At 35.9% G+C, this 18,513-nt stretch overlaps 4 protein-coding genes and 1 long non-coding RNA gene across 5 annotated transcripts; 3 read left to right on the forward strand and 2 right to left on the reverse strand.

Moving 5' to 3' along the window:
* Positions 1–655: 655 nt before the first annotated feature.
* On the reverse strand, positions 656–1,446 carry LOC130508039 (uncharacterized). Its single transcript, XR_008942722.1, has 3 exons — positions 1,158–1,446; positions 954–1,065; positions 656–826 (listed from the first exon to the last, which is right to left on the reverse strand). It is a non-coding gene; the product is annotated as an uncharacterized LOC130508039 (long non-coding RNA).
* A 2,200-nt stretch (positions 1,447–3,646) lies between these two features.
* Positions 3,647–5,029, reverse strand: LOC108839496 (pathogenesis-related protein PR-1). Its single transcript, XM_057003205.1, has 2 exons — positions 4,711–5,029; positions 3,647–4,150 (listed from the first exon to the last, which is right to left on the reverse strand). The coding sequence occupies exons 1-2, from the start codon at positions 4,976–4,978 to the stop codon at positions 3,789–3,791; spliced, it is 630 nt and encodes a 209-aa protein (XP_056859185.1). The 5' UTR covers positions 4,979–5,029; the 3' UTR covers positions 3,647–3,788.
* Positions 5,030–7,139: 2,110 nt separating this feature from the next.
* LOC108843697 (calmodulin-binding protein 60 D) lies at positions 7,140–10,062 on the forward strand. The gene is made up of 9 exons (XM_018616951.2): positions 7,140–7,296; positions 7,473–7,547; positions 7,644–7,719; positions 7,880–7,938; positions 8,039–8,541; positions 8,616–8,776; positions 8,854–9,054; positions 9,140–9,341; positions 9,430–10,062. Exons 2-9 carry the CDS (start codon positions 7,483–7,485, stop codon positions 9,933–9,935), a joined length of 1,773 nt encoding a protein of 590 aa, XP_018472453.2. The 5' UTR covers positions 7,140–7,296; positions 7,473–7,482; the 3' UTR covers positions 9,936–10,062.
* Positions 10,063–10,864: 802 nt separating this feature from the next.
* On the forward strand, positions 10,865–12,678 carry LOC108825925 (probable xyloglucan endotransglucosylase/hydrolase protein 23). The gene is made up of 3 exons (XM_018599285.2): positions 10,865–11,239; positions 11,342–11,535; positions 12,092–12,678. The coding sequence occupies exons 1-3, from the start codon at positions 10,982–10,984 to the stop codon at positions 12,489–12,491; spliced, it is 852 nt and encodes a 283-aa protein (XP_018454787.1). The 5' UTR covers positions 10,865–10,981; the 3' UTR covers positions 12,492–12,678.
* A 3,784-nt stretch (positions 12,679–16,462) lies between these two features.
* LOC108840265 (xyloglucan endotransglucosylase/hydrolase protein 14) lies at positions 16,463–18,382 on the forward strand. The gene is made up of 3 exons (XM_018613100.2): positions 16,463–17,227; positions 17,348–17,541; positions 17,812–18,382. Exons 1-3 carry the CDS (start codon positions 16,955–16,957, stop codon positions 18,197–18,199), a joined length of 855 nt encoding a protein of 284 aa, XP_018468602.1. The 5' UTR covers positions 16,463–16,954; the 3' UTR covers positions 18,200–18,382.
* The last annotated feature ends 131 nt before the right edge of the window (positions 18,383–18,513 follow it).

Raw genomic sequence — 18,513 nt, forward strand, 5'->3', positions numbered from 1 at the left:
GTTTTTTTGTATTCTAATATTTAGTTTCCATTTTAAAATTCTAATATTTTTTTATAAATTTCATTGTATTGTATGAAAATATGATATACAATAATGTTTGTAATTCTTATAGATTCACCAATATGTTAACTATTTTACTTAAGATATTAGCTAATTTAGAATTTAGGAATTGTTCACTAAAAAATTCTAGGAAATTTTTTATCTTAGTGTGACATATTTTAAGTGATTATTTGGATAATTTATGATCTATAACTTCAGAAACGTTAATAATATCCTTTGCAAGTTTCTTTTTATTTTTTTTGTTTAATTCAATTTTTGAATCATCAATTTACTTGTGTCACAACTTCGCATATATGAAAATCCTCTTACTGTTATATGATTTAATTTTTAAAATTTTTATTATAGCAGTTATTTGTTTGCTTTTGTACTAAATTTTATAAATGTTACACATTTTTATAATTATTAACTTTTCTTTAAATCGAAACATGAATTCCATTTTCTAATTTAACACATTCTGTGTTATTATAAAATAAATTTACCATTTTAATGTACACTGATTGACCACTGCAGTGTAAAAATAATTTTTCCTTATTTTTACGGTTGCTAGATATGAACACAGAACGTCAAAGACTTTTCTTAATTAATTTTCCTTATATTCGATCTTCTACATATCACCAGTTGCTTTCTAAAAACAAAAAAAAATATTAATCATCATGTGGAAATAGAGAAGAAACGTCTTAGATCATCAACTGTTATGGACCAACTCATAGTTCTCACCATGAACTTCTTGTGAGCATCATTCAACTTCTCCACAGGCTTTGCATTTCTGCACAAAGTTTCACACTTTATCAATCAAACCAATGTGACAAAAGCTGATACGAAAGAGACCAAAATGAAGAAGACTTACCTAGAGATTCCTAGATTGAAGATCTCATTAGCCTACTTCACCTTACCCTTGAACTCCATGTGCAATGCGTAAGCTATGTAGTACAAAGCATGTGTCTTCCGAATATCATTAACTTCCAAGAACTTATAAATCACTTCAGCATCAGCGCAATGCTCCGCCTTCAAAACAGAGTAACCACTTCCCTTTAGTACTACTTTTCCAATACAAAGAAGATCATTCGAAGGAGCTAAAAATAGAGAGAAAGCATTACATGTTCCAACCAGACTTTGAGATAACGAAGGTCATCCTTGTACCGCTCCGAGTGCCAGAACTTTCTCACGCATTGCCCAGATTTTCATCATATCTCACGTATTGCAAAGAGTCTTAAGTATCCCCGAGCAGGCGAGCACTCTGTGTATCAGACCTTATACAAAGCTCTTCGAGTGTCAATTGGTGCAGACTGGATTATATAGTCATTGCTGTATATCTCTGGATTAAAGAAGACCTGTAACACACAAAATATATAACATCGGTAATAAACAGAAAATTGAAAGAGCATCTTCTATATAAACACCCATTCAGTAATCAGAACAAAATGCTAAGAACACCATCGAACCTGAGATTGTAAACCGGCAGGAACCTGATGATTTCGTTGTGGAGAATTAGTCAGAAACGCAGAGATTTGGAGAAGAGGTATATGTAGCTATAAGTTTTAGGGAAGGGTAAGAGTTGAATAGCCATTGATTGTTGCAGTTAATAATGGGGTTTTTAAGATTCATGAATGTGGAAATGTGACGTTTCAAAGGAAGTGAAAAGGGGAGAGTTTCACCAGCTTGAATGTAGAGGCGAAGAAGACGATCAGACGGATTGTGGATTTCTAGTGATAGCAACATTTAGGCCAGATTTAATTTTTTGAAACCACGAAAACCTAATTTTAATTTTTAGTTGACAGAGCTAGTGACATGACAGAATAACACTTTTTCATTCGTTGATTTTTCAGGGTGACGTGGACAGCTTAAAAAGCCTCCCTCAATCCCTTTTAGTATAGTTTTGATATGATGGGACTATATTATGGAACTAGATTTTGACCCGCCATTCGAAGGGCGGGTATATGTTTTGTTTTATGTTTTTTTCAAATAATTTAATTTAATTTTTGTGTTTTTCGTAATTATATTAGTGTTTAATATTAATTTAATTTAATATATTTTTGGTGACTATATTCAATATGTCAAGTTACATAACTATACACTTGTACCATATGTATTTCAGAAACATTTTAAAAATTTTAATTTTCGTTCTAAAGTTTGCAACATATTATATTTATTTAGCAGTTACCTAACATAATTTAGCCAAGAATATTTATATCCCAATCGGCCCAAAAATAAAAGTCTCGTACTCTATTAGACATGATCTATATATTCGAACGGATTTTAAAGTGTTATATTCGAAAACTAATATCAAACTCAACCCGCACCTAAAACCGAACAAATTTTTTGAAATTTTTTTAAAGAAATAATTTTTAACATATTCTGTTAGATATATAGTTGGGTTAATATGGTTTTACTAACTTTAAGTAAAATCACATTTAATAAATATTTTTAATCGAATAACCTATTTAAAACCCGTTAAACTAAATGAGTTCATATGAATATTTATCTCTATTAAAAGTTCACTTAAACCCGTTAAACCCCATCAATCATAAAATTAAATTTTATTAATAATCCGCTTCCACCACTAATTAATATTAGTTAACTTTATTAGTTAACTTATTAAAGTTTCATTTTATAGTAAACAAACTTAAGAAATATATTTCCATCAGTTTATATATATTTCTGTTTTAATTTTAATATATATATATTCCGAAATATTTAATATTTTGTAAACAAAACATATTTTGTGTTGTACATTTTTTAGAAATTTAATTTTCATTTTATTTTTTGTAATCATATTTGTGTTTGTTGTTTATAATCATATTTATGTATAAATCTTAATCAAAAATATATTCTAATTAATTTTAGGGCCCTTAATTTATCTTTAAATAAAAGAAAATGTTAGTTGGAGTAAATATATATCAATTGATTATGTTCCAAATTTAATATAATAGATTTTAGTTTGATTAAATAAGATATATTTATGCATTTGCAAATTTGGTGCTTTTTTAATTAAGTTTTTGAACTATATACGTTGAAAACAGACTTTTTGGTTAAATAAATGTTTTTGAATCATGTTTGAGTGGTGGGTCCCTAAAATTTAATTTGATTAAATAAGCTATTTAAACCCATTAATCTAAATGAGTTTATATATATATTTGATTCCTGAAATGTTCTTGTTTGTTATATAAATACTCAGAATTTAAATTAGATTTGAGTCTTATTATTAGGTAACAAATAGGAGTAAAAGAAAATATATTAACCCTTTTGAATAAAGAAAAACATATACGTTATATTATTTTTGGGGGATAAGCATTGAAGGTCCTACAATTATGGAGTAAAGAAATATACATCACATTTATATTTAAATGCAATTTGATGATTCTACATAATATTTAAGAGGTGGTTACTTAGATGCAGTTAACAAATAATTGTTACACCACTAAACAATATTTATAAAGTGATTATGGTTATTTAGGTGCAGTTATAAAATAATTAGTTAGATTCAACTAATATCAATTGGACATGTTGAAGAATTAATAGAATAGATGTTAATAGCATACAGTTAAATCTTTTCATTTGTTGGCATGGCCATTACAAAAACGAAAAGAACAAACAACAAACTGCTCGTAACACCACCATAAGATCCACGCAATAATTAGCTCACAAGAGGAAATAAAAGCCACGAAGATTTAAAACACAGATTAAGAATTCACCAACGACTTAATTGTAAAACCAAGTGTTAGACAAAGTTAGTAAGGATTCTCTCCAACGTAGTTACCCGGTGGGTCGTAGTTGCAAGTAATGAAAACTCCTGCGCCGTTCTCGCAGACAACTCGAGCGCAACCTAGCCGTTTGGTGTCACGCCACACGATCTGAGTGTAGTGACCGCACATACCGCCTTCACACGAGTTGGTCATGTGGTTGTATGACTTGGCCTCCACGGTCCATGACTCCACAGCGAAAGTCGGTGTCCAGTCTGAGCCACTTCCCCAAAACAAGTTCTCACCGTATGGACCAGTTGAGTGGGTTAGAGAGCAATCATACCGCCTCTGGTTAGCCCACCAAGTTGCGTAGCTTGCGATCCTGCCGTCCCAAACCAATGGAGACAGACCTGCATGAAATGAAATTAATCAAATCATTTTTTTTTTTTGAAAGAATTTTAAATTTTATTCACTTCAAAATCAAATCATTTCAACTACTACCAGTACTTTAATTTGATCCCACACTTAATAAGACTATTATCCAATTGGTCATTTCTAGGAAATATAGTCCATTTTCTCTGGCCATAGATATCCAAAAATTTAGAAACTCAGATCATTACCGTGAGCACTTCATTTTAAGAATATAATCTTATTGCTTTCAGTTTACTATATAGTATTTGCATATTAAAATGTCAAAGCGATAAGATTTATGCTTATGGTATATTTATTTAGAATTTTATAAAACTCAATGAAGCTCAATCAATCAGAGTTTGTTTGAGTCATCAGGTTAACATCGTTTTGTATCAATTACAAAACCTTTTTTTTTAGAAACACTACCTTTTGGGTTTATATATCATCAACACAACCCAAACTTTTTGGTCGTTATCGGATGTGATCCAATCCAACTATTAAAACATTGTTAAAAACACATCTATTTGGACTTCATGTTTTTATGAATATATGAAAATACCTAAGCTGGTCCGAACAGAATTATGTGGAGCAAGGAACTGATCTTCAAACGAGCCCGTGGGTGGCTGGTAGTTGTAGGTGGGAGGAGGATGGTAGAGGATAGGTTTTGGGCTCGGAGTTGGGAGCGGCTTGGGCTCCGCGCCGTATGGAGGAGGGCTCATAAGTGTAGGTGGTCGTGGCCGGTAATAGTCAGCGTGAACGGCTTGGATGGCGACCGAGAGAATGGCAATAGCGAAGGCTATGGCTCGGGTTGATGTTGTGGTCGCCATCTTTTCTTTTTGTGGAGTGGCTCCAACGATTTTCTTTTGGATGATAGGAAGAAAAATGATTTGATGGGGGTGATTATTTATATGTTTAATCTAGGGTCTAATTAATTATGACAAATGCAATTTGAGAATGTCAAGTAGTTGTGGCTTCCATGTTCGATTGTGGTTACCACTTATTACCAGTACCACTTTATGTTTCGCTTTCGGTGAAGGAGAGTTGTAGATGGTTTGACGATGCAAGTACGTTGTTATTATTCTTTTTTGTCAAATATTGTCTTTTAAGTAAATAGATTGAAGTCCTTGACAAAAAGAAAATGTAAAAGAAGTATTTGAGATATAAGTATAACTAGATTCTGACCCGCCCTTCGAAAGGGCGGGTATATTTTATGTTTTAATTTTTTTTGATAAATTTAATTTTATATTTGTGTTTTTTTAATAAAAGTTATTTTTTTATAAAAATTGAACAACCTATATATTACTTATTTTGAAATTAAAACTGCGTTTAATTGAAGACTTTTTATTGGGATTTGTTGAAAATATATATTCATTATTTACACAAATATTGGTTAATAGTTTAAATAAAATCTCAGATTTAAAGTATAAAGTTATGTGCTTTGGATGTAATTAGTTAAAATCTGAACATATGAATTTACGATTAGAAAAGAAAATAAAGAGTCGTGTGTTTTGCATTTAGGAAGTAAGAGATATGGTCTAAGTTTATATATGTAATGATACATGGTATATAGATCGAAAGAAAAGAAACCTACAAATATGTTTGTTTTTAAAAGAATGTTCAAAAAGAAAAGTTGTTTTTGTGATAATCGTATAACGTGTATACAGAGAAAAATGAATCCCACATAGTTTGCAAGTAAACTGGCAGTTAATTTGTAAGTACACTGGCAGTTACAATCGAATAATCTATGTTAATGGCAGTTAATTATTAAAAAATGTGGTTATAATTAATTGGACCTAACTATTATCGATTGGTCATGCCGAAGAATTAATAGTATTGATGGTGAAGTTTAGGATAATTAGTTGGTTCTTTTTGCCACAGTAATTTATGTTCCTTTTTTGAATGAAAAAAACTATGTGAACAATTCGTAGTATGTTCAGTTTTTTTCTTTAAGTAAAGTTTCAAATGTTTACCAACTGCTTCACACCACATTTAATAATAATAAAATGGATATATTTATGTTTTTATATATTTTTGTTATTATCATGACTGCCAAGCAATTGTTATGTAATAGTTCTAGATTTTGTTATTCAGACCTTAAGTGACTCCAGACAAAAATTGTTGTCTGATTGACTTATGGGAATCAAAACAATCAATGGGTTATTTTACATCAAGTGCTGACTTATATATTAGTCGGATATTCTTGGTACTGTTGATGATATCAACTTATGTTTTGGCCGACTTAGCTATTGAATAACCCCCTTTTCTACAATTTTCTATTTGTTTTTAGAACTCATATCTATATTGCTTTTGACTTTAGAAAATATGTAGCTCCTATAATATTAAAATATCAGTTATCGTGGTTCCAAGGATAACCCAAAGCTAATTCTGTAATATTGATTGAATGCAACTACAAGTTTTTTTTGTTTTAAACAGCTGTTTTGTATGATGTTGACACTCCAAAAAGCCTCGTCTATGATGCACTTTGCCTCTTGCAAAACCAGCTTTTCATAACCGTGAGATGAAAATCCAACATAAATCCGAGGTAGGATCATAAGCTCTTCCATGACATGAGCCTACTAAGTTTGGCCCAGGATCAAAAACTAGGCTTATGTTTACTCTTCACGGATGATCAAATTGGCATGGTATGATTCTATTTACTCTTCACGGATATAATTATTCTATAGTCGATATATCCAGAACTGAACGGGTCTTACCAGAACCAATACGAATATCCGAAACCGCAGCAGGAAAAAATAACCTAGTTGACCTTTACGCACAATGTGAAAATCCACGTCAAAGGGAAATAAAATAATCTTCTCCTCCTAGGTGGAACGTACGGCTCCGATTTTATATCAGATTCCGAACAAGCACATCGGGAGGATTTAGGAGAATGTCGTAGCGGGGCCCTCGCATATTTGCTGACACGTGACAAGCACGGCAGGCCCACCACCGTGGAGATACGTACACCTCACCACCAAAAAAAATTAAATTATTCTTTAGTCAGACCGAGTTGACCCCATTACCAAACATTGAAACAAATAAGCATCGAAGTAGGCAAAAAGTACATAGGATAGGAGAGACTCTGTCGGAAAACCATCGACCAACGACCCAATCACTCCCGTCGCCGGCGAACCGGAGCAGAAACGTAAACTCACAATCGTTCGCTTTATGTTTTTCTTCTCTCTCCCCTTGTGTGTATTGGTCACCGAGAGAGAGAGAGAGAGAGAGAGTCTACGCGAAGTCTTCTCCGCTTAGTCTCGGATTGATTTAGGTTTATGTTTGCTAATCGAATAAATTAGGGTTTTTTTTGTTCATCTCCAGAGTTTGAAGAATGAAGAGGAACTTAGACGGGAACGACGAGGACCAGCCTGAGCGGAAACGCCCTGCTCTTGCTAGGTATCTTAATCTTCTTCTTCTCTGTTTCACACCTTTTTTATTATTTTTTTGAAATTTTCTAAACCTTTTTTTTCTTGTGGTGATCTTACTTACTAGTGTGATTATTGAGGCGATGAAAGTTGACAGCTTGCAGAGACTCTGCTCCTCTCTAGAACCTATTCTCCGCCGAGTTGTAAGTTCTTTTTTTTGCTTCTGTCTTATTTGCTCTGTTTTTGTTGTGCAGACACTTGGTATTGTATTAAAAAAAATTTAATCTTTGTTCGCCTCTTGTTGTTATTATGTACGAATCAGTTGTTAAGGCCTTTGGTATGTGTCTATTTGTTTTGGAGTAGGTGAGTGAGGAAGTGGAACGTGCTTTGGCAAAGTTCATCCCTTCTGGACTTGCCGAAAGGTAACACCTTTATTCAATGGAGAGCTTAGCTTACTCTATAACTTTACTGCCCTCTTGATATTGTTTGTGTATATCAATGGAACTTCTGATTAATTTGCAGTTCAAGCTCTTCTCAGAAACAAATTGGTGGTCTGAATAGCCGGAACTTGCAGCTGCGTTTTAGGACTAGACTATCTCTCCCTTTATTCACTGGAGGAAGAGTGGAAGGAGAGCAAGGAGCTGCCATCCATGTTGTATTGATAGATGCAAACACAGGGCGTCATGTGACGTTTGGACCAGAAGCTTCTCTCAAGCTCGAGGTCGTTGTGCTCGAAGGCGACTTCGACAAAGAAGACGGAGGAGATTGGACTCAAGAAGAGTTTGAAAGCCATGTTGTGAAAGAGCGTGATGGGAAGAGACCGTTGCTTGCTGGGGACCTGTGTGTTGTTCTCAAGGAAGGGGTGGGTGCTTTGGGTGAGCTAACGTTCACTGATAACTCGAGTTGGATTCGAAGTAGGAAGTTTAGACTTGCTTTAAAGGTCGCCTCTGGGTGGTGTGATGGTGGTGTAAGGGTACGTGAGGCGAAGACTGAAGCTTTCCCTGTTAAAGATCACAGGGGAGAATGTATGTATTTAATTTTTTTTTCTTCATCACTTTGTACCTTGTGATGACTGACACTTGTTTTCTTCTGAACTTAGTGTACAAGAAGCATTATCCACCTGCTTTGAGTGATGAGGTGTGGAGATTGGAGAAGATTGGTAAAGATGGGGCGTTTCATAAGAAACTAACCGCTGAAGGAATAGTCAACGTGGAAGACTTTCTTAGAAAATTGGTCAAGGATTCTGCAAAACTACGAGCTGTAAGTAGCTGCAAACGTCAAGCTCATTTGATTTACGCTCATGAATAGTTAAGGCTTATCTGATAATATGTGTCTAGACTCTCGGAAGCATGTCAAACAAGATGTGGGATGTACTAGTGGAGCACGCAAAGACATGTGTCCTAAGCGGTAAGCTTTACATCTACTATGCTGAAGATTCAAGATCCGTGGGCGTTGTGCTCAATAACATCTATGAGTTGAGTGGCCTTATCTCCGCGGATCAATACTTCTCTGCTGACTCACTCGATGACACCCAAAAGGTTCAGTTACAGTCTCCGTAACTCATTTATGCTTGCTATATGGTAAGTTGTAATTTACAGATATGGTGGTGTTTGGTTTTAATAGGTATATGTGGATGGATTGCTGAAGAAGGCATATGATAACTTGAACCAAGTGGTAGAGTATGAAGGCAAAACTCTTTTGAACTTCAATCAGCCTGAGATGGTGAATGTTTCTCAGACAGAACATGTAACGGTGCCGGCAAATTACTCTCCCCTGCCGCCGTCTCCTATACTCGCTAGCCAGTTTTCTAGATTCTCATTTGAAGGTTGGCAAATCAAACCCTTGTAAACTGCTAAGTCTCAGTTGTCTGTGTTTTTTGTAAGCTTATATTCTCTATCTATCTTTTATTGCAGGGTATAATAATCAAACGATGCCAACAGCTCAGCTCCATAACTCACAAGCACCATTCGATATTGTTTTGCAGCAAGATCAGTTTATGGGAATACATCAAGGTCAAACCACCACTGGGATGGCTCTTGGTCCTCCACAGCAATCCACAGGCGGGTACCACCACGACATTGGCTCTTCTTCTGTTCATCAGGCAAATCTTGATCCCTTTGAAGACTGGTCACGTCAGCATGAGAACGAGATTCAGCTAAGAAGTGATGAAATGCTGGAGAGTGAGGAGATGCAGCAGCTGCTCCAGCTCTGTACTAGCATGGGAGGGGATGGAGAAGGTGGATATGGTTTCCCGTCGTTTATGCAAAGTACACCGATGGTGAAGGGATATGAGGAGGAGCGAGTGAGGTCAGGAAAAGCGGTTGTTGGGTGGCTAAAGATTAAAGCAGCAATGAAATGGGGAATCTTCATAAGGAAGAAAGCTGCTGAGAGAAGAGCTCAGATTGTTGAGCTTGATTAAATATGTTTACTAATAGATGATTTATTCAGGTACAGTATAGGTAAAACATACCTGATCACTTGGTTTCACATATTTTTCATGTTTGCCTTGGACATGTTATAGGTTTTATGACATCAACGTTACAATCTTTCATCTATTAGTCCATCGAGTCAGCTTATATTCATGCTTATGTTTTTCAAAAGCTGTGATTCACCTTGAGGTCGCGGTTTTTTTTGCTCCATAAGTGTGGTTAACCATGATCTTACACAGCTAACATGTATTTCAGACAGAGGAACGCACCTTGGATCTGCAAGAGCGTGTTGAAGGCCTCAAAGGAGTAGCTGAATGCTCTTTTTGTAGTCTTTATAAAGATCGACTGTAAGTGGGCCTATAAAGCCCGTTAATGTCTTGAATTGAGGGACCTCTATTAGATGCCCAACTTGTGAAAAACGTCTTCTCTATCACCTTAACTTTAAGACAACCAAATAATCAAATGTGATATTATTATCTTGAAAAGATCACACATGCAATGCATGAAACATGTTTACATCTTATATCATAAGATTTTCCTCACTTCTTCATTTCTTTTAAGTAAAATAGTTTTCTGCAAAACTTATCAAAACTTGTGCTAACATTTTACGTCAATGTTTTGGACTGATTCTAAGATGGTTGCACTTGGGAGACTTGGTGAAATGAAACTTGTCAAGATTAACGATGGTTAGGAGAAGATAAGCTAATTTCTGAGCTGTGTCCCACACACTCATCTAGAAAAAAGCGACGTAATGATCAAGTTAAAATTAATGTAATTTAACACACACCAAAAGAGACATTAAAACAAAAACGCGTCTCCAACTCCAAAGCCATCTTAAAACCATCACTTTCCATGATTCCATCTTCCAGCTGTCCGAACCAAAACGCGCCTTTGTATTTTCTTCAGTCTTCACCAAACCCATCGTCTGAACCGAACCTTCTTCTCTGACTCTGACCATGGCGGCTCTTGCTATAAATACACACCATTTCAACCTCTCCAACAAATCTACACTCGAAACAAAACCCACGAGCTAGATATGGCTGCTACCATCTTGGTTCCTCTGCTTGCTGCTATTATGGTTTACTCTGTTTCCGCCAATTTTCACCAAGACGTGGAGATAACTTGGGGAGACGGACGTGGACAGATCACTAATAACGGCGATCTTCTTACACTCTCTCTCGACAAGTCTTCTGGCTCAGGATTCCAATCTAAGAACGAGTATTTGTTTGGTAAAATCGACATGCAGATCAAGCTTGTCGCCGGAAACTCAGCCGGAACAGTCACTGCTTACTATGTAAGTCCCGTTTAGTTGTGTGTTCTCTAACATACAAAATGTTTTTTTTTTAAATAGAGTAAAATAAGCTTAATGGTTATTTATTGTGTTTTCTTTTTATAGTTGAAATCACCTGGATCGACATGGGACGAGATTGATTTTGAGTTCTTGGGAAATCTTAGTGGTGATCCTTACACGCTTCATACCAATGTCTTTACTCAAGGCAAAGGAGACAGAGAACAACAGTTCAAACTCTGGTTCGATCCCACTATTGATTTCCACACTTACACTATCCTCTGGAACCCACAACGCATCATGTAAGTGTTCTTGCATGTTTCTAAAATGGTCTTAACTAGTACCTTTTATATATATCCAAAATTTAAAATGTATTGTATAAAGAAAAAAACAAATGAAGGATACCTTAAGCGAATAGCAAACCGAACCAAAACAATCCATCCATGCTGGATTAGGTTCTACTTTGTTTACTATTTATAATAGACCAAAACAAAACAATCGAACCAAAATCAAGATTGAGAAACCCTTAGGTCTTTTAACTTACTCCCTCTGTTTCATAATAAGTATCACTCTGAGCTCATTTTCTTGTTAAACAAAAGGTGTCACTTTACAATTCCAATGTAAATTATACTAACTTTCAGCTGAAAATTAATTGGAAACTGCATTGATTTTATAAATAATTATATTTATCTAAAATACTATTGGTAAAAAATGTATAATTAATTACAACTTACATATATTTCAACAATTTTCTTAATCTGTATGAAAAATGTCACAACGACACTTTTTAAGAAACATAGGAAGTATAATGCAATGTTTTTTTTACTAGTCTTGTTTTTATTTTGAACATTTATTTAGATTCTCTGTGGATGGAACTCCGATAAGGGAATTTAAGAACATGGAATCTCAAGGGACATTGTTCCCTAAGAACCAACCAATGAGGATGTACTCAAGTCTATGGAACGCCGAAGACTGGGCTACTAGAGGTGGTTTGGTTAAAACTGATTGGTCTAAAGCTCCCTTCACAGCTTCATACCGTGGCTTCAGTGAAGAAGCTTGCGTCGTGTCAAACGGCAAGTCATCGTGTCCCAACGGGTCCGGACAAGGGAGTGGCAGTGGTTCGTGGTTGTCCCAGGAGTTAGACTCGACGGGTCAAGAACAGATGAGACGGGTACAGAGTAACTACATGATCTACAATTACTGTACCGATGCTAAGAGGTTCCCTCAAGGTCTTCCACGAGAGTGTCTAGCTGCGTAGAGCTTTTAAAGGAAAAATATATTTTTTCATTCATCATATAAAGTATCTTGTGTTTGGTCAAATTTTATATTCCATGTAAGTATGTTGTACGTGTATGTGTATGTTTAAGTGAAAAAATCAACTAAAAAATTAATTGGTTTGATAAAAAAAAAATATAATTGGATGCATAACGCATGCCTCTCCGATACATTACTTTCTAAATTTTAACAAAATGAACTATGAGAACAAATCAAAAGTGAGAAATACATATTAGTTTGTCCACATAAGCACTGCAACAGATCAAGTTGAGTATTTCAAGTGCGAAAATGAATAACTCTGGACTTATAACCCAACCTAAGCTCCTTAACAAGAACTATTGTGCCCAATTGGGTGTAGCTTGTGTTGAGACCAGGAGTCTGCAAATAAATGTGTTCAACGTTTCTTTATGGTTGCACAAGTCACAAGATGTTATGACATGGCGTCATCTTACTGGTTGGAAATATTAATTACCATTTGACAAGAGATAATGATTGAAGCTTAGAGATAAGGATGAATAAGAATATTTGGACTTATCAAGATTAAAACGAGATTGGCTTGAAGGGTAAAAGGGATGAAGCTTTGCAAGTTTGTCTTCTGCAGTTTTTGGGAGTGCAGAGAGAAAACAGTATTGTGTCGAAGTTGAACAAGGTTTTGGGTGTTGAACAAGTCGGGCAACTTGGCTGTTAGAGTAAGGTTAGGTAGATTAGAAATTGGTCAGTGTCGATTCACAGGTGTGAAGTCGAGTAAACCTGATTAAACAAAGAGTGTAATTTGTTTAAAAGATTTCTAATAAAAGATAACCTTATTTGGAGAATTTTGTTCATTGTTTCTGTGTTTCTGTGTTCCTAGTTCTTTCATTTGGTATCAGAGCGGGTCACCTACCTAGATCTAGATATCTATAACAGGTTGAGGTCCTACGAAGAACATGGAAACAACAGAGTTTGTAGCGGCTCACAAATCACTCATGTTGGATGAAAACAACTTTGGACACTGGAAGGTGCGCATGAAACAACAACTCAAAGGGATTGAGGAAGATGTTTGGATTGCAGTTGAAACAGGATGGACAGATCCAACGATCTGTACTGAAGATGATGAAGAGATAGCTAAACCCAAAAATAAGTGGACAAAAGCAGAAAAAACTGCATCGAGACTCAACGCAAAGGCGCTATCAGAAATCTTCAATGCAATCAGTTCAGATCAGTTTAAACTTGTGCAGGGATGTTGTTCAGCCAAGGATGCATGGGACACGCTTGTGGAATACTATGAGGGAACATCCACTGTTAAAAGAGCAAGACTAGACTATTTGACCTCTCAGTTTGAGAATTTGAGGATGGCGGATGAAGAATCTATCACGAGTTTTAGCTCAAAGCTGAGTTCTATTGCAAACGAGGCAATTGTCCTTGGTAAGAACTTCAAGGATAAGAAGCTCGTCAAGAAGCTGATACGATGTCTTCCAGAGAAGTTTGCCTCCTATAAGGCATTATTTAAGGTTGGGATGAATACTGATGAGATGAAGTTTTCACAGTTGGTTGGTATTCTTAAAGCTGAAGAGATGGAAGCACCTACCTGTCCAACCAAGATAGGAAAAGAAACAGTTTTTGCTGCTGAGAAAGAAACTGATAGATTTCAGTCACTTCATGAAATTCTAAATAAAAAATTGGACGAATGTGTTGAGTTACTGACACAAAACTTCAAGGAGGCTTTAAAGCAATTTGAGAAAGAGCAGAGAAAGAACTCTAACTCACGTGAGGTTTGTGCTAGTAAAGGTTGTCAGACATGTGATTATCACTGCCATGATGTGTGCAAGAGACAATCTGAGGTTGAACGTCCATGTCATCAGAAGAGAAGTGATGAAAAACTTAGTCTTGTAGCTCTTATTGGAAAAGAAAATGATGAAGAACTTAAGGTAGATTCTGATTCAGATAGTGATGGAGAGATAGATGTGAAAGCTGAATATCGTAAGCTCTATGATAGTTGGGTTGAATTGAGTAACGAGAATCTGAACCTGCTGAAGAACAAGGCGTTACTAGAAGCTCAGATTAATATAATAGAGATGGAAAAGCCTACGGCATTGAAGCTAGAGACGCCAACAAGTTCAACGAAGGATAATGGGTTGACAAAGCAGACAGAAGCTGGACACGAAAATACATGTGTATTGGAATCAAAGATAAACAGGTTATCAGACCTTTTGTCAGAAGAAAAAGAGAAAAGCAGAAATCTTGAGCATAATCTGAACGAAAACAACAAGAAGATCAGGATGTTAAACAAAGGAACAAAGGATTTGGATACTCTTCTTGCCATGGGACAGCCTGCAAAACAGAATTGGGGTCTTGGATACATAGGAAATCGTGTGTCAAGCTCTAGTAGTGGAACAGATCAAGCTTGTCTCACCAATTTCGTTCATGCTAAACCAGTTTCTGATATTAAATCAAAGGAGATTGAATCGCATCAAACCTGTTCAAGCAGAAAAGTACTCATTGAACAGACAAATCAGAAGTTCAAACAAGGTTGTTACTTCTGTGGGAAACCTGGACACATACAGAGATACTGTTATGCTTTGGAAAGCAAGATGAAGACAAGGAAGGCTGGAGAATGTAGTCTCAACTATGAATGTTATTCTTGTGGGAAACTCGGGCATACTCATCGATTTTGCTATGAGAGAATCAACAATATCAAGAAGGCTTGGAGTGAAAGCAAATGTTATGTTGAGTCAAAAAGCTATGGTAAGGTATGGATTGCAAAATCAGATTTGTATTCTAAATGCAATGAGAATGTTCAAGGGCTTGTGTGCAATGTAGCATGTTCAGAAAAATTGGGATGTCCAAATGTCAATAGGAGATGGGTTAACACTAAGGTTGTTAGAGGTATACTCAGACATGTTAATGAAGCCAATATTGTATGCAAGGCATAAGTAGGATGGGGCTCCAAGATATGTGACAAAGTCATTATTTGTTATGAAGATTTTCAAAGAGTTTTGTCACTCAAGCAGGGGGAGATTAAAGAGTTGTTTCAGCTTGATGGTACTTAGTTGAGGGGGAGTTTCGTGCAAGTGTTTGCTAGTAAGCTTGAGTTGTAAAACTCAGTGAAAAAGGGGGAGATTGTTGAGACCAGGAGTCTGCAAATAAATGTGTTCAACGTTTCTTTATGGTTGCACAAGTCACAAGGTGTTATGACATGGCGTCATCTTACTGGTTGGAAATATTAATTACCATTTGACAAGAGATAATGATTGAAGCTTAGAGATAAGGATGAATAAGAATATTTGGACTTATCAAGATTAAAACGAGATTGGCTTGAAGGGTAAAAGGGATGAAGCTTTGCAAGTTTGTCTTCTGCAGTTTTTGGGAGTGCAGAGAGAAAACAGTATTGTGTCGAAGTTGAACAAGGTTTTGGGTGTTGAACAAGTCGGGCGACTTGGCTGTTAGAGTAAGGTTATGTAGATTAGAAATTGGTCAGTGTCGATTCACAGGTGTGAAGTCGAGTAAACCTGATTAAACAAAGAGTGTAATTTGTTTAAAAGATTTCTAATAAAAGATAACCTTATTTGGAGAATTTTGTTCATTGTTTCTGTGTTTCTGTGTTCCTAGTTCTTTCAGCTTGTGCTTGATTAATCGAAATGGTACACTTTTAAATAAGTTATGTTCGGATTTTTTTATTGGATATCCCAAAGAGATATGTTTGGCTCACGAATTTATTTTACTAATATCCAACGCTGGGTATTACTATTTTCCCTAATCCTCATGCAGGTTCGGCATGTTTTCTAATGGTTAACTATTCCTCAATGGTTACTACTTTACTACTCCACTATTCAACACTTCAACCTTTCTTCCAGCTGTATATGGTTTTGATATTGTTAAGCGACCCTTCACGCTGCTTTGTTCTATGATAAAATAATTTCTTCAATTAATCAACCACAATATCAAACGCGGTTTCCCATTAATCAACAACGATTTTTTTCATACAATTGCTATAGTATTTCCTTTTGTTTTGATATGATGACTATTAAAATCGAAAGGTATCACTTATAAATTCTGAGATTCTTTTATTGATATTCCTCAAGCAAAAATTTATGCTAGTTAATCCGACCTTGTAATGATAACGGTAGAATTGTTCAACCCTACTAATTTATAAATGGCAATTTGATCTAAACTAATATTTTAGTAAATGTGAAAATAATATATATTTGGGTGACAGATACACAATATATAGTTAACTATTGACAGAAGAAAAAATAATATTTTAGACGCAAAAATTCCACGACGTTGAATCGTGTAAGGCCGAATATTTCTTAATTTAAATATTAGTATATAAAAAAGTTAAGACTACCACGTCGGTAATGTGCCTCCACGAAACTCTCTTTATATAATCTCATTTCAGACTCATCTAAATACACGACAAAGCATTTATCTTTCACGGCAAGAAACAACAAAGAGCACCGGTGAAAAATGGCTGTTTCCGCAACCAAAAAGCCTTTGTTGTTGTTGTCTCTCTTCTTCTTTGTCGTGGCTGCATCTGCCGGAAACTTCTACGAGAGCTTTGATATCACTTGGGGAGAGGGTCGTGCCAAAATACTCGAGGATGGACAGCTTCTCACTTGCACTCTTGACAAGACCTCCGGCTCGGGGTTTCAATCCAAGAAGGAGTATTTGTACGGTAAGATCGACATGAAGCTCAAGCTTGTCGCTGGAAACTCCGCTGGTACTGTAACCGCCTACTATGTAAGGAATCTCCTTGTGAAATTATTTGATCGATATATTAGGGTTCTTTTTTTTACTATCCCAAAACTATTCTGTAATGAAAATGAAACTGTATCCTAATATTACAAATTTTTGTGACAGCTTTCATCGAAAGGCGCGACATGGGATGAGATTGACTTCGAGTTCTTGGGAAATCTCACCGGACAGCCTTACACCATCCACACCAATGTCTTTACCGGAGGTAAAGGTGACCGCGAGATGCAGTTCCATCTCTGGTTCGATCCCACCGCTGATTTCCACACATACACCGTCCACTGGAACCCTATTAATATCATGTGAGTATATAGTCTATCAGGAGATCATACACTTCTAACAAATTACAATATTTATCTTTAAATTCCATTCATCAATTAATATTTGGTTTTGATATAAAAAGCTTATGGAATTTGACACGTCTAATCCCATATTGGAGTTGTCCCTTTCTTTATGTGATACCTTTTTATTCTTTTTATATAAGCGGATTATAATCTTTGGTTGGAAACTGAAAATCAGGGTTTAAACGTCTACTATCACTTGACATGTTTTATTCTTTCTTGTGTCCGAAGCTTTCTTGTGGATGGGATCCCAATCAGGGTGTTCAAGAACAACGAGAAAAGTGGGGTGGGTTTCCCTACGAGCCAACCGATGAAAATATACTCAAGCCTTTGGGAAGCTGATGACTGGGCTACGCAAGGCGGTCGCGTGAAGATTGACTGGAGCAACGCACCATTCAGCGCCTCCTACAGGAGCTTCAACGACCAAAGCGCATGTAGCAGGACCTCGAACGCAACATGGGTGGCTTGTGACGCAAACAAAGACTCGTGGATGTGGACCTCTCTCAATAACCACCAGTACGGACAGATGAAGTGGGTGCAGGACGAATTTATGATCTACAACTATTGTACCGATTATAAGAGGTTCCCTCAGGGTCTTGCCAAGGAGTGTAACCTTTAAACCAACTTGGTTAATTCTACTTTGAGAATTTTCGAGCATTTTCGTCAATGATTTCTTTTCCCTTTTTGTTTTACTTCATACTTGTGATGATACTTTGATTTATTCTTTTGGTGTTTCTGGGATACGATAATACACGTATATGCAATCTTACTGAGAAAATAACAAGTTATACTTGGTAATACATTCTATTTCGCAGTTATGTGGTCAGATGTTTATTATTGCTGTTTTCTTGTTTAATTATGTGACTGTTTATTTTGCGTTTCATGTGTAAGCAACATCAATGCGGTAAAAAGAAAAATACGCACGAAAAGTAT

The sequence above is a fragment of the Raphanus sativus genome, chromosome 2 (assembly GCF_000801105.2).
Source record: "Raphanus sativus cultivar WK10039 chromosome 2, ASM80110v3, whole genome shotgun sequence".
NCBI classification, from domain to species: Eukaryota; Viridiplantae; Streptophyta; class Magnoliopsida; order Brassicales; family Brassicaceae; genus Raphanus; species Raphanus sativus.